Here is a 12500-nt window from a genome sequence, read left to right on the forward strand (position 1 = left end):
GTACATCGAGATTTTTTTAAGGAAAATCTTGCAAGAATGAAACAAGGTTTTTCAGAGGGAATCTTGCAAGAGTAAATCGAGATTTTTAGGGAAAATCTTGCAAGAATAGATCGAGATTTTTTTTAGGGAATTTTATGCAAGAATATATTTTAATTTTCCTGAAGGAACTCTCCTGACGGAATAAATAAAGTACTATTTAATCTAATCTAATCAAGTATTTTCAAGGGAAATCTTGCAAGAGTAAATTGCGATTTTAGGGAAAATCTTGCAAGCATAAATCAAGATTTTTCAGGGAATTTCTTGCAAAAAATTAATCAAGATCTTTTAGGGGAAATGTTGCAAGAATACATGGAGATTTCTAAGGGAAAATCTTGCAAGAATAAATCGAGATTTTTCAGGGGAAATCTTGCAAGAATAAATCAAAATTATTCAGGGAAGATCTTGCAAGAATAATTCAAGATTTTTCAGGGAAAAACTTGTAAGAATAAATTGATATTTTTTAGGGAGAATCTTGCAAGAATAATCGATATTTTTCAAGGTAAATCTTGCAAGAATAAACTGAGTTTTTTTCAGGGAAAATCTGACAAGAATAAATTAAGATTTTTCAGGGGAAATCTTGCAAGAGTAAAACAAGATTTTTTTATGAAAAATCTTGCAAGAATAAATCAAGATTTTTCAGGAGAAATCTTGCAAGAGTAAATCCAGATGTTTAGGGAAAATCTAGCAAAATATGTTGAGATTTTTGAGGGGAAATCTTTTAAGAATAAATATATTTTTTGAGGAAATATTGCAAAAAGAAATATATGTTTTTCAAGGGAAATCTTGCAAGACTAAATTGAGATTTTTCAGGGAAAATCTTGCAAGAGTAAATCAAGATTTTTTAGGGAAAATCTTGCAAGAATAAATAGAGATTTTTCAGGGAATTTCGTGCAAGAATAAATCAAGTATTTTCAAGGGAAATCTTGTAAGAGTAAATCGAGATTTTTATGGAAAATCTTGCAAGAATAAATCAAAATTATTCAGGGAAGATCTTGCAAGAATAATTCAAGATTTTTCAGGGAAAACCTTGTAAGAATAAATTGATATTTTTTAGGGAGAATCTTGCAAGAATAATCGATATTTTTCAAGGTAAATCTTGCAAGAATAAACTGAGTTTTTTTTCAGGGAAAATCTGACAAGAATAAATTAAGATTTTTCAGGGGAAATCTTGCAAGAGTAAAACAAGATTTTTTTATGAAAAATCTTGCAAGAATAAATCAAGATTTTTCAGGAGAAATCTTGCAAGAGTAAATCCAGATGTTTAGGGAAAATCTAGCAAAATATGTTGAGATTTTTGAGGGGAAATCTTTTAAGAATAAATATATTTTTTGAGGAAATATTGCAAAAAGAAATATATGTTTTTCAAGGGAAATCTTGCAAGACTAAATTGAGATTTTTCAGGGAAAATCTTGCAAGAGTAAATCAAGATTTTTTAGGGAAAATCTTGCAAGAATAAATAGAGATTTTTCAGGGAATTTCGTGCAAGAATAAATCAAGTATTTTCAAGGGAAATCTTGTAAGAGTAAATCGAGATTTTTATGGAAAATCTTGCAAGAATAAATCAAAATTATTCAGGGAAGATCTTGTAAGAATAATTCAAGATTTTTCAGGGAAAACCTTGTAAGAATAAATTGATATTTTTTTGGGAGAATCTTGCAAGAATAATCGATATTTTTCAAGGTAAATCTTGCAAGAATAAACTGAGTTTTTTTCAGGGAAAATCTGACAAGAATAAATTAAGATTTTTCAGGGGAAATCTTGCAAGAGTAAAACAAGATTTTTTTATGAAAAATCTTGCAAGAATAAATCAAGATTTTTCAGGAGAAATCTTGCAAGAGTAAATCCAGATGTTTAGGGAAAATCTAACAAAATATGTTGAGATTTTTGAGGGGAAATCTTTTAAGAATAAATATATTTTTTGAGGAAATATTGCAAAAAGAAATATATGTTTTTCAAGGGAAATCTTGCAAGACTAAATTGAGATTTTTCAGGGAAAATCTTGCAAGAGTAAATCAAGATTTTTTAGGGAAAATCTTGCAAGAATAAATTGAGATTTTTCAGGGAATTTCGTGCAAGAATAAATCAAGTATTTTCAAGGGAAATCTTGTAAGAGTAAATCGAGATTTTTATGGAAAATCTTGGAAGAATAAATCAAAATTATTCAGGGAAGATCTTGCAAGAATAATTCAAGATTTTTCAGGGAAAACCTTGTAAGAATAAATTGATATTTTTTAGGGAGAATCTTGCAAGAATAATCGATATTTTTCAAGGTAAATCTTGCAAGAATAAACTGAGTTTTTTTCAGGGAAAATCTGACAAGAATAAATCAAGATTTTTCAGGAGAAATCTTGCAAGAGTAAATCCAGATTTTTAGGGGAAATCTAGCAAAATATGTCGAGATTTTTGAGGGGAAATCTTTTAAGAATAAATATATTTTTTGAGGAAATATTGCAAAAAGAAATATATGTTTTTCAAGGGAAATCTTGCAAGACTAAATTGAGATTTTTCAGGGAAAATCTTGCAAGAGTAAATCAAGATTTTTTAGGGAAAATCTTGCAAGAATAAATAGAGATTTTTCAGGGAATTTCGTGCAAGAATAAATCAAGTATTTTCAAGGGAAATCTTGTAAGAGTAAATCGAGATTTTTATGGAAAATCTTGGAAGAATAAATCAAAATTATTCAGGGAAGATCTTGCAAGAATAATTCAAGATTTTTCAGGTAAAACCTTGTAAGAATAAATTGATATTTTTTAGGGAGAATCTTGCAAGAATAATCGATATTTTTCAAGGTAAATCTTGCAAGAATAAACTGAGTTTTTTTCAGGGAAAATCTGACAAAAATAAATCAAGATTTTTCAGGAGAAATCTTGCAAGAGTAAATCCAGATGTTTAGGGAAAATCTAGCAAAATATGTCGAGATTTTTGAGGGGAAATCTTTTAAGAATAAATATATTTTTTGAGGAAATATTGCAAAAAGAAATATATGTTTTCCAAGGGAAATCTTGCAAGAGTAAATCAAGATTTTTTAGGGAAAATCTTGCAAGAATAAATAGAGATTTTTCAGGGAATTTCGTGCAAGAATAAATCAAGTATTTTCAAGGGAAATCTTGTAAGAGTAAATCGAGATTTTTATGGAAAATCTTGCAAGAATAAATCGAGATTTTTCAGGGGAAATCTAGCAAGAATAAATAAAATTATTTTTTCAGGAAAAATTTTGCAAGAATAAATCAAGATTTTTCAGGGAAAATTTTGCAAGACTAAATTAAGATTTCCAGGCAAAAACTTGCAGAATTAATCGAGATTTATTTTTCAGGGAAAATCTTGCAAGAATAAATTTAGATTTTTGAGATTTATGAGAAATGTATGAAAAAAGTTGCCGTTTTAGAAGAACTAATTGAAATGTTTGGGTGAAAAAAGTCTTGTGTCTTACAGGTCAGGCTTTGCAAGAAAAATGAAGTCGTATTTTTGAAGTTGTATTTTATTCCACTTATAATTAAATCAGATAATTTCTGAAAGGTGGTTAATTTATGAGAAAAAAGTCCCGTTCTTCCCCAAAAGAGTCCAAGTTTGACAGAAGGAAATTGAATGTGTGTGTTGAACAAGTAATCCTGTTTTGTTGTCGGCAGCGCCGACGGCGACTTTGCTGTGACGCACCTGACCAAGGCCCAGCTGTTCCATGACGGGCGCGTCAAGTGGATGCCCCCCGCCATCTACAAGTCGTCGTGCAGCATCGACGTCACCTTCTTCCCCTTCGACCAGCAGAGCTGCAAGATGAAGTTTGGCTCGTGGACGTACGACCGCGCCAAGATCGACCTGGTGGGCATGGCGGGCGACGTGGACCAGATGGACTACTGGGAGAGCGGCGAGTGGGTGATCGTCAACGCGGTGGGCAAGTACAACACCAAGAAGTACGAGTGCTGCGCCGAGATCTACGCCGACATCACGTACTACTTCATCATCCGCCGGCTGCCGCTCTTCTACACCATCAACCTGATCATCCCCTGCCTGCTCATCTCCTGCCTCACCGTGCTGGTCTTCTACCTGCCGTCGCAGTGCGGCGAGAAGATCACCTTGTGCATCTCCGTGCTGCTCTCCCTCACCGTCTTCCTACTGCTCATCACCGAGATCATCCCGTCCACCTCGCTGGTCATCCCGCTCATCGGCGAGTACCTGCTCTTCACCATGGTCTTCGTCACGCTGTCCATCGTCATCACCGTCTTCGTCCTGAACGTGCACCACCGCTCGCCGCAGACCCACAGCATGCCCCACTGGGTGCGACGGGTCTTCCTGGACGCCGTGCCCCGGGTGCTGTTCATGAAGAGGCCGCCCGGCACGGCCAAGCGGAACTGCAAGAAGCTGATTGAGATGCTGCACCGGCCCGCCGTCGTATCCGCCACGGGCAACTCCCAGACCTTCTGGACGGGTTTCGGCACCAGCGGACCCAAGACGCCGTCCGACGGTCCTGACATCCACGTCTGTTCTCCGTCTCCGCCTGCCTCCCCTTTTAAGGACGAGACCCTGGTTAAAGCCCACATCTTTTCCCGGTTGCCCCCGGAACAGTACTCCGGTCTACACAGAGGACACCACTTGTCTTCTTCTCTGTTGTCCTTGCCCCCGACGTTGCCTCTAGGCCCCCTCCGCCGCCAATCCAAGGAAGACGCCAACGCGCTTTCCCCGAACGGACGCTCCCACAGCGTAGAGCAAATATCCGACTACCAGAGGGAGCCTCGGCAGCGTGAGCCGGGCAGCTTCTGCTACCGCTTCCTGCACAATGAAGGACCGAATAACTGGACGGAGTCTGCAGACAGGGCCGAACCACGATCGCCCACAAAGTGCCTCAAAGCCGAGTCCACGAGAGAACCAGGGAACCCACCCGAGGGGGCGGTTCTGTCCATCTCCCCGGCTGTGCAACGAGCCATCGAGGGAGTTCAGTACATCGCAGACCACCTCAGGGCCGAGGACGACGACTTCTCGGTGAGTTGACCCCCAACGTAAATACTGCTTTCATTGTCTCACCTTTAAGTCTTTTTATGTCAAGTTGCCCACCCCGTCAACTATTATAACTGTTGTAGTTTTTATGTTATTAATGTGTTATGATTCATAACCACATCCCCAAGTCAACTATTGTAACTCTTATAGTTTTTATGTTCTTATCATGATATGATGCATAACCACATCCCCCTGTCAAGTATTATACTGTAACTCTTATGATTTTATGATAAAAATGTGTTGTGATTCATAACCACATCCCCCTGTCAACTGTTATAACTATTATAGTTTTTTTTATGTTATTAACGTGTTATGACTCATAACCGCATCCCCTGTCAACTACCATAGCACTTATGGTTGTTATGTTAATAACTTGTTATGATTCATAACCACATCCCCCTGTCAACTACAAACATATGTATATATACATACATATACACATACACACATATATATATATATATGTGTGTGTGTATATTATATATATATATATATATATATATATATATATATACATATATATATATATATACACACACACATATATATACATATATATGTATAATAATGTGTGTATATATATCCAGTTGTGATCAAAATTATACAACCCCCACACAATTTTGGTGTTTTAGCAAGTTGGACATTTATTCCGTATTTTGTTTATAGTCATATCAAATAAAGATGTGTCAAATAGACAAATGCAACTTGAATTACAACATTATATTTTGTAACATACCAAACAGTGTCATTTCTCTTAATATCTCATTGACAAAATTAATCAAACCTTTGAAGATCATAACTCTTAAGAACAGAATTTAAATAAAGTCTGTTCAATCAGGTGTTGAAAACACCTGTAGATGTGATTAGAACCATAACGAGCAACAATTAAACTGATCTGCGATGAGGTGGCGACTTGTCCAGGGTGTACGCCGCCTTCCACCCGATTGTAGCTGAGATAGGCGCCAGCGTCCCCCGCAACCCCAAAAGGGAATAAGCGGTAGAAAATGAATGGATGGAATTAAACTGATTGAAAAAGACTGTGACGCTCAGCTTCTTGTAGATGGTCAATGATGTATTTGCAACCTGGTGAAGTCCAGGGAGTGGTCAAGGAAGTCAAGAGAAGAAGTAATTTCTCTTCATAAGAAAGAATATGCCAGGTAGTGGAAACACGACCTGGGCGTGGTAGAAAGAAGATGCTGTGTGCAACTGCTGTCCGGTATTTGAAGCGTACAGTGGTGAAAAACCCCGGGTAACAGCTGAGGAACTACAACAGGACATTGCAGAGGGGGGAACGCAGGTTTCGCCCCAGACAATAAGGCGCGCACTACGAGATGAAGGCCTCCATGCCAGAACTCCCAGGCGCACCCCACTTCTGACTACCAGGCACAAGAAAAATAGACTCCAGTATGCCAAAAATCATCTAGACAAACCCCAAAGGTTCTGGGAAACTGTTCTATGGAGTGATGAGACAAAAGTGGAACTCTTTGGGCCTATGAATCAACGTTATGTCTGGAGGAGAAAAAATTAAGCTTACAAAGAGAAGAACACCTTGCCTACTGTTAAGCATGGTGGGGGGTCAATGATGCTCTGGGGCTGTTTGTCTGCCTCAGGTACCGGGAATCTCCAGCGCGTTCAAGGCATTATGAATTCTATTTTCTACCAGGATATATTAGCTGCAAATGTCATGAAGTCAGTGACGAAGCTGAGGCCTGGGAGACGTTGGACCTTCCAACAGGATACGATCCCAAACATACCTCCAAATCAACATCAGAGTGGTTGCAGAAGAAGGGGTGGAAGACTCTGGAGTGGCCTTCACAGTCGCCAGACCTAAATCCTATAGAAAAGCTGTGGTGGGACTTGAAGAAGGCAGTTGCAGCACGCAAACCCAAGAATATGAATGAAGTGGAGGCCTTTGCCCCAAGAGGAATGGGCTAAAATACCTGTAGATCGTTGCAAGAAGCTTGTGTCCGGTAATGTATCACGTTTGAAAGATGTAATTACTGCCAAAGGGTGTTCTACTAAGTACTAAAGATGCATGTAACTAGGGGGTTGAGTCATTTTGTCAATGAGATATTAAGAAAAAATTTCCTTTTTTGGTATTTTGTAAAATACAGTGTTACAATTTAAGTTGCATTTGTCTATTTGACACATCTTTATTTGATATGACTATAATAAACAAAATATGGAATAAATGTCCAACTTGCTAAACACCAAAATTGTGTGGGGGTTGAATAATTTTGATCACAACTGTATAAATACATATATACATATATATATGAATATATATATATATATATATATATATATATATATATATATATATATATACATTTACATATATATAAATATACATGCATATATATGCATATACATACATATATATTTATATATACGTTTATACATATACATGTATATGTACATATGTGTATAGATATATATATGTATATATATGTATACACATATACATATATACATATACATTTATATATACATATATACATACAGTATATACATATACATACATACATACAGTATATACATATACATACATACATACAGTACATACATACATACATGCATACATATATACGTATGTATGTCTATATCTATATACATATACCCTCACTGCTGTGTCTGTCCAACGGCAGGTGAAGGAGGACTGGAAGTACGTGGCCATGGTCATCGACAGGATCTTCCTCTGGATGTTCGTGCTGGTGTGTATTCTGGGGTCCGTGGGACTCTTTCTTCCACCGTGGCTGGCCGGAATGATCTAAGAACTTCACCTCTCTTTTTCCCACCAGTCAAAGGGTTGCCCAATTGTTGATTTGCATAAAGGTTATAAACAGGACGGAAGGCACCAGAAGCGCGTACATAGAGAGTTCCGTTTGACTTTGTGACACCATTGCAAAGCTTTGTGGGTCCGAACGATTCTATTCCATTTTAGATTCCTGCGGTGATCATACGATTCAGAATTGATTCTCGATTCATTGCGATTCTTGCAATGTGTTATGTGATATAATAATTATGATGAAACTTTTTTCAAAATAGGTTACAGGTTAGAAAAGCTAAAAATATTCAATATATTGTAAATTCTGAACTATAAGCCGCTTCCTTTTTCCCACGATTATAAAACGGTGAGGCTGATCTAAGGATTTTTCTTCAAATGTTATCAATAAACACAAGTAAAGACATTTAAGTAGTGTGTTATCATTTGTGCAGTGGCACCTTTTTGTGGACAAGTTTTGAACCGGAAGTAAAAGTGCCGTTTTGTTTTCTAAGCCGTCCACAGAGTTCCGACTCGTATGATTCTTCGTTCATCACACCAAACAACGTTTGTAAGTTTTACAATGTAACTAAAACTATTCTTACTTAATAAAGCGTCCCATGTGTGATGTCTGTAGGAGTGTTTTCATGCATATTTGTACATGCAATTGTAATGTAATGAAGCTAGCGTTGTGAGCATTATCTAATATGCTAACACATTAATGAGTGTGTGTGTTAGTATTGTTGGATTGCTATGGCATTATTTTTGTATTGTTTCAGTTTCACAAAATCCTCAGTAAATTCCCCAAAATGTCACCATGGATATTGAGTCTGTTTAGCTGATTAGAAAGCTAGCTTGCGCAGCCAGTGGGTCCATGACGATGACTTCTGTTTTGTTTGATCAGTCGTTTTACTGCTGTGTTACAGAAACTGTTTGGAAACAGTTAAGGTATGTAAATAAACATTTACAAAATATTTCTGTGTAAATAACTCAATTCACAACATATCATGACTTATAGTCTGATGCGACTAATTTATTAAAAAAAAAACTATTTTTTTTTATGCCAGGGCGCCCTATAGTCCGGAAAAAACAGTATAATGTTTTGGATCGGTTTTGGAAAACTACAAATTGATTAAGAACCGGAATGAAAAAGAATCACATTTCAAATGCGAATTGATTTTGTGTGTATCCCTACAATAGCACAATGTAACACCGATTCTCTGTCTAGTACCAGTCATTTAAACCGCGGCTCAGTCAGTCAAAGTCCCTAGGGCGAGCCCTGTTTGCGGCCCGAAAATCCCCCAAGCAAACCAAGATGGCCGACTTCCTGCTTGTTTTCAAATATGGGGTTGAAATAGACCAGGGGTCACCAACATTTTTGAAACCAAGAGCTACTTCTTGGGTACTGATTATTGCGAAGGGATACCAGTTTGATACACACTTAAATACATTGCCAGAAATAGCCAATTTGCTCAATTTACCTTTAATTAATAAATCTATATATATATAAAAAATATTGGTTTTTCTGTCTGTCATTCCGTCACACATTTTTTTTCCTTTTACGGAAGGTTTTTTGTAGAGAATAAATGATAAAAAACAACACTGAATTGAACGGTTTAAAAGAGGAAAAAACACGAAAAAAATGAAAATAAAATTTTGAAAAATAGTTTATCTTCAATTTCGACTATTCAAAATTTAAAATTCAACCGAAAAAAATTGAGAGAAAAACTAGCTAATTCGAATCTTTTTGAAAAAATAAAAAAAAGAATGTATTTTTTCCTGAGTAAGATTAATTTTTGAATTTTGATTACATGTTTTAAATAGGTTAAAATCCAATCTGCACTTTGTTAGAATATATAACAAATTGGGCCAAGCTATATTTCTAACAAAGACAAATCATTATTTCGACTAGATTTTCCAGAACAAAAATTAAAAAAAAAAAAAAAAATTCAAAAGACTTTGAATTAAGATTTAAATTTAATTCTACAGATTTTCTAGATTTGCCGGATTAATTTTTTTTAATTTTAATCATAATAAGTTTGAAGAAATATTTCACAAATATTCTTCGTCGAAAAAACAGAAGGTAAAATTAAGAATTAAATTCAAATGTATTTATAATTCTTTACAATAAAAAAGAAATAAAATACTTGAACATTGATTTAAATTGTCAGGAAAGAAGAGGAAGGAATATAAAAGGTAAAAATGTATACGTGTTTAAAAATCCTAAAATCATTTTTAAGGTTGTATTTTTTTCTCTAAAATTGTCTTTTTGAAAGATATAAGAAGCAAAGTGAAAAAATGAATGAATTTATTTAAACAAGTGAAGACCAAGTCTTTAAACTATGTTCTTAGATTTTCAAATTTTATTTGAGTTTTGTCTCTCTTAGAATAAAAATGTCAAGCAAAGCGAGACCAGCTTGCTAGTAAATAAATAACATTGAAAAAATAGAGGCAGCTCACTGGTAAGTGCTGCTATCTGAGCTATTTTTAGAACAGGCCAGCAGGCGACTCATCTGGTCCTTACGGGCTACCTGGGGCCCGTGGGCACCGCGTTGGTGACCCCTGCATTTGACTTTTCCCGCAATTTTCGTAGCCATACGTGAATCTTTTTTTGATTGTTTTTATTTATATATTTTTATTTTCAAGGGGGCGCTGGAGAGCCAATTTGGGCATTTCCGTTTCGAGACTCACAAAATATCAAATTGTTTGCCGGACCGGACGCGCTGGCAAAATTTGGTGCTTTTTCGCGCTCTTCAAAGGTCTCAAAAATGCGGCATTTTACATCATGACAGCTTTGTTCACTCTGTTAAATATGTGTGTGTGTGTGTGTGTGTGTGTGTGTGTGTGTGTGTGTGTGTGTGTGTGTGTGTGTGTGTGTGTGTGTGTGTGTGTGATTGACTACAGTAGTCTAACAGCTGCTGATGGTGAGACAATCTGATAAGAGAAATATGGCAATAGGCTACCTTGAAACACAGGGTAAGGATACACTTCAAGGTCAAAGGTAACTATGACGCGCGCAGTTTTTTTTTCGCACATGCGTACTAGGTCGCATTGCGCTGGTGGACGGAGGGGGAGGGGGTCTTAAACGGTGGCATTGTGTGTGTGTGGACAAGGATAATGTTAGGTGGGATATAGCTTGGATAATCTTAGTGTAGAAGGGGCCAAAGTTGCAAAGACGAGTGTTTTCCACACAAAGTAGGAAAGCCATGTAGATGTGTGTTGGTCCACACAAAGTAGAAACAACATGGTTGTGTGTATGCGTGTGTGATGGTCCACACAAAGTAGGAAAGACATGTATGTGTGTGTGTTGGTCCACACAAAGTAGAAACAACATGGTTGTGTGTATGCGTGTGTGATGGTCCACACAAAGTAGAAACGACATGTATCTGTGTGTGTTGGTCCACACAAAGTGAAAATGACATGTTTGTGTGCATGCATGTGTGTTGGTCCACACAAAGTGAAAATGACATGTTTGTGTGCATGCATGTGTGTTGGTCCACACAATGTAAAAATGACATGTTTATGTGTATGCGTGTGTGTTGGTCCACACAAAGTAGAAACGACATGTATCTGTGTGTGTTGGTCCACACAAAGTAAAAATGACATGTTTGTGTGCATGCATGTGTGTTGGTCCACACAAAGTAAAAATGACATGTTTATGTGTATGCGTGTGTGTTGGTCCACACAAAGTCGAAAAGACATGTATGTGTGTGTGTTGGTCCACACAAAGTAAAAATGACATGTTTGTGTGTATTTGTGTGTGTTGGTCCACACAAAGTAGAAACAACATGTTTGTGTGAATGTGTGTGTGATGATCCACACAAAGTAGAAAAGACATGTATGTGTGTGTGTTGGTCCACACAAAGTAGAAACAACATGGTTGTGTGTATGCGTGTGTGATGATCCACACAAAGTAGAAACGACATGTATCTGTGTGTGTTGGTCCACACAAAGTGAAAATGACATGTTTGTGTGCATGCATGTGTGTTGGTCCACACAATGTAAAAATGACATGTTTATGTGTATGCGTGTGTGTTGGTCCACACAAAGTCGAAAAGACATGTATGTGTGTGTGTTGGTCCACACAAAGTAAAAATGACATGTTTGTGTGTATTTGTGTGTGTTGGTCCACACAAAGTAGAAACAACATGTTTGTGTGAATGTGTGTGTGATTATCCACACAAAGTAGAAAAGACATGTATGTGTGTGTGTTGGTCCACACAAAGTAGAAACAACATGGTTGTGTGTATGCGTGTGTGATGGTCCACACAAAGTAGAAACGACATGTATCTGTGTGTGTTGGTCCACACAAAGTAAAAATGACATGTTTGTGTGCATGCATGTGTGTTGGTCCACACAAAGTAAAAATGACATGTTTATGTGTATGCGTGTGTGTTGGTCCACACAAAGTCAAAAATACATGTATGTGTGTGTGTTGGTCCACACAAAGTAAAAATGACATGTTTGTGTGCGTGCATGTGTGTTGGTCCACACAAAGTAGAAACAACATGTTTGTGTGTATCCGTGTGTGATGATCCACACAAAGTAGAAAAGACATGTATGTGTGTGTGTTGGTCCACACAAAGTAGAAACAACATGGTTGTGTGTATGCATGTGTGATGGTCCACACAAAGTAGAAAAGACATGTATGTGTGTGTGTTGGTCCACACAAAGTAGAAACAACATGTTTGTGTGTATGCGTGTGTGA

General features: G+C 36.8%; 1 protein-coding gene across 1 annotated transcript in view; it reads left to right on the forward strand.

Annotated features, from left to right (window-relative positions):
- Positions 1 to 8418, forward strand: part of LOC133544260 (neuronal acetylcholine receptor subunit alpha-2-like) — a 56495-nt gene extending 48077 nt beyond the window's left edge. The window contains exons 5-6 of the mRNA XM_061889420.1: positions 3666 to 5013; positions 7677 to 8418. Coding sequence (XP_061745404.1) covers positions 3666 to 5013; positions 7677 to 7802 — 1474 coding nt within the window. The 3' untranslated portion in view covers positions 7803 to 8418. The remainder of the gene's footprint in view (positions 1 to 3665; positions 5014 to 7676) is intronic.
- Positions 8419 to 12500: the final 4082 nt, after the last annotated feature.

Source organism: Nerophis ophidion, linkage group LG27 (genome assembly GCF_033978795.1).
Source record: "Nerophis ophidion isolate RoL-2023_Sa linkage group LG27, RoL_Noph_v1.0, whole genome shotgun sequence".
Classification (NCBI taxonomy): Eukaryota; Metazoa; Chordata; class Actinopteri; order Syngnathiformes; family Syngnathidae; genus Nerophis; species Nerophis ophidion.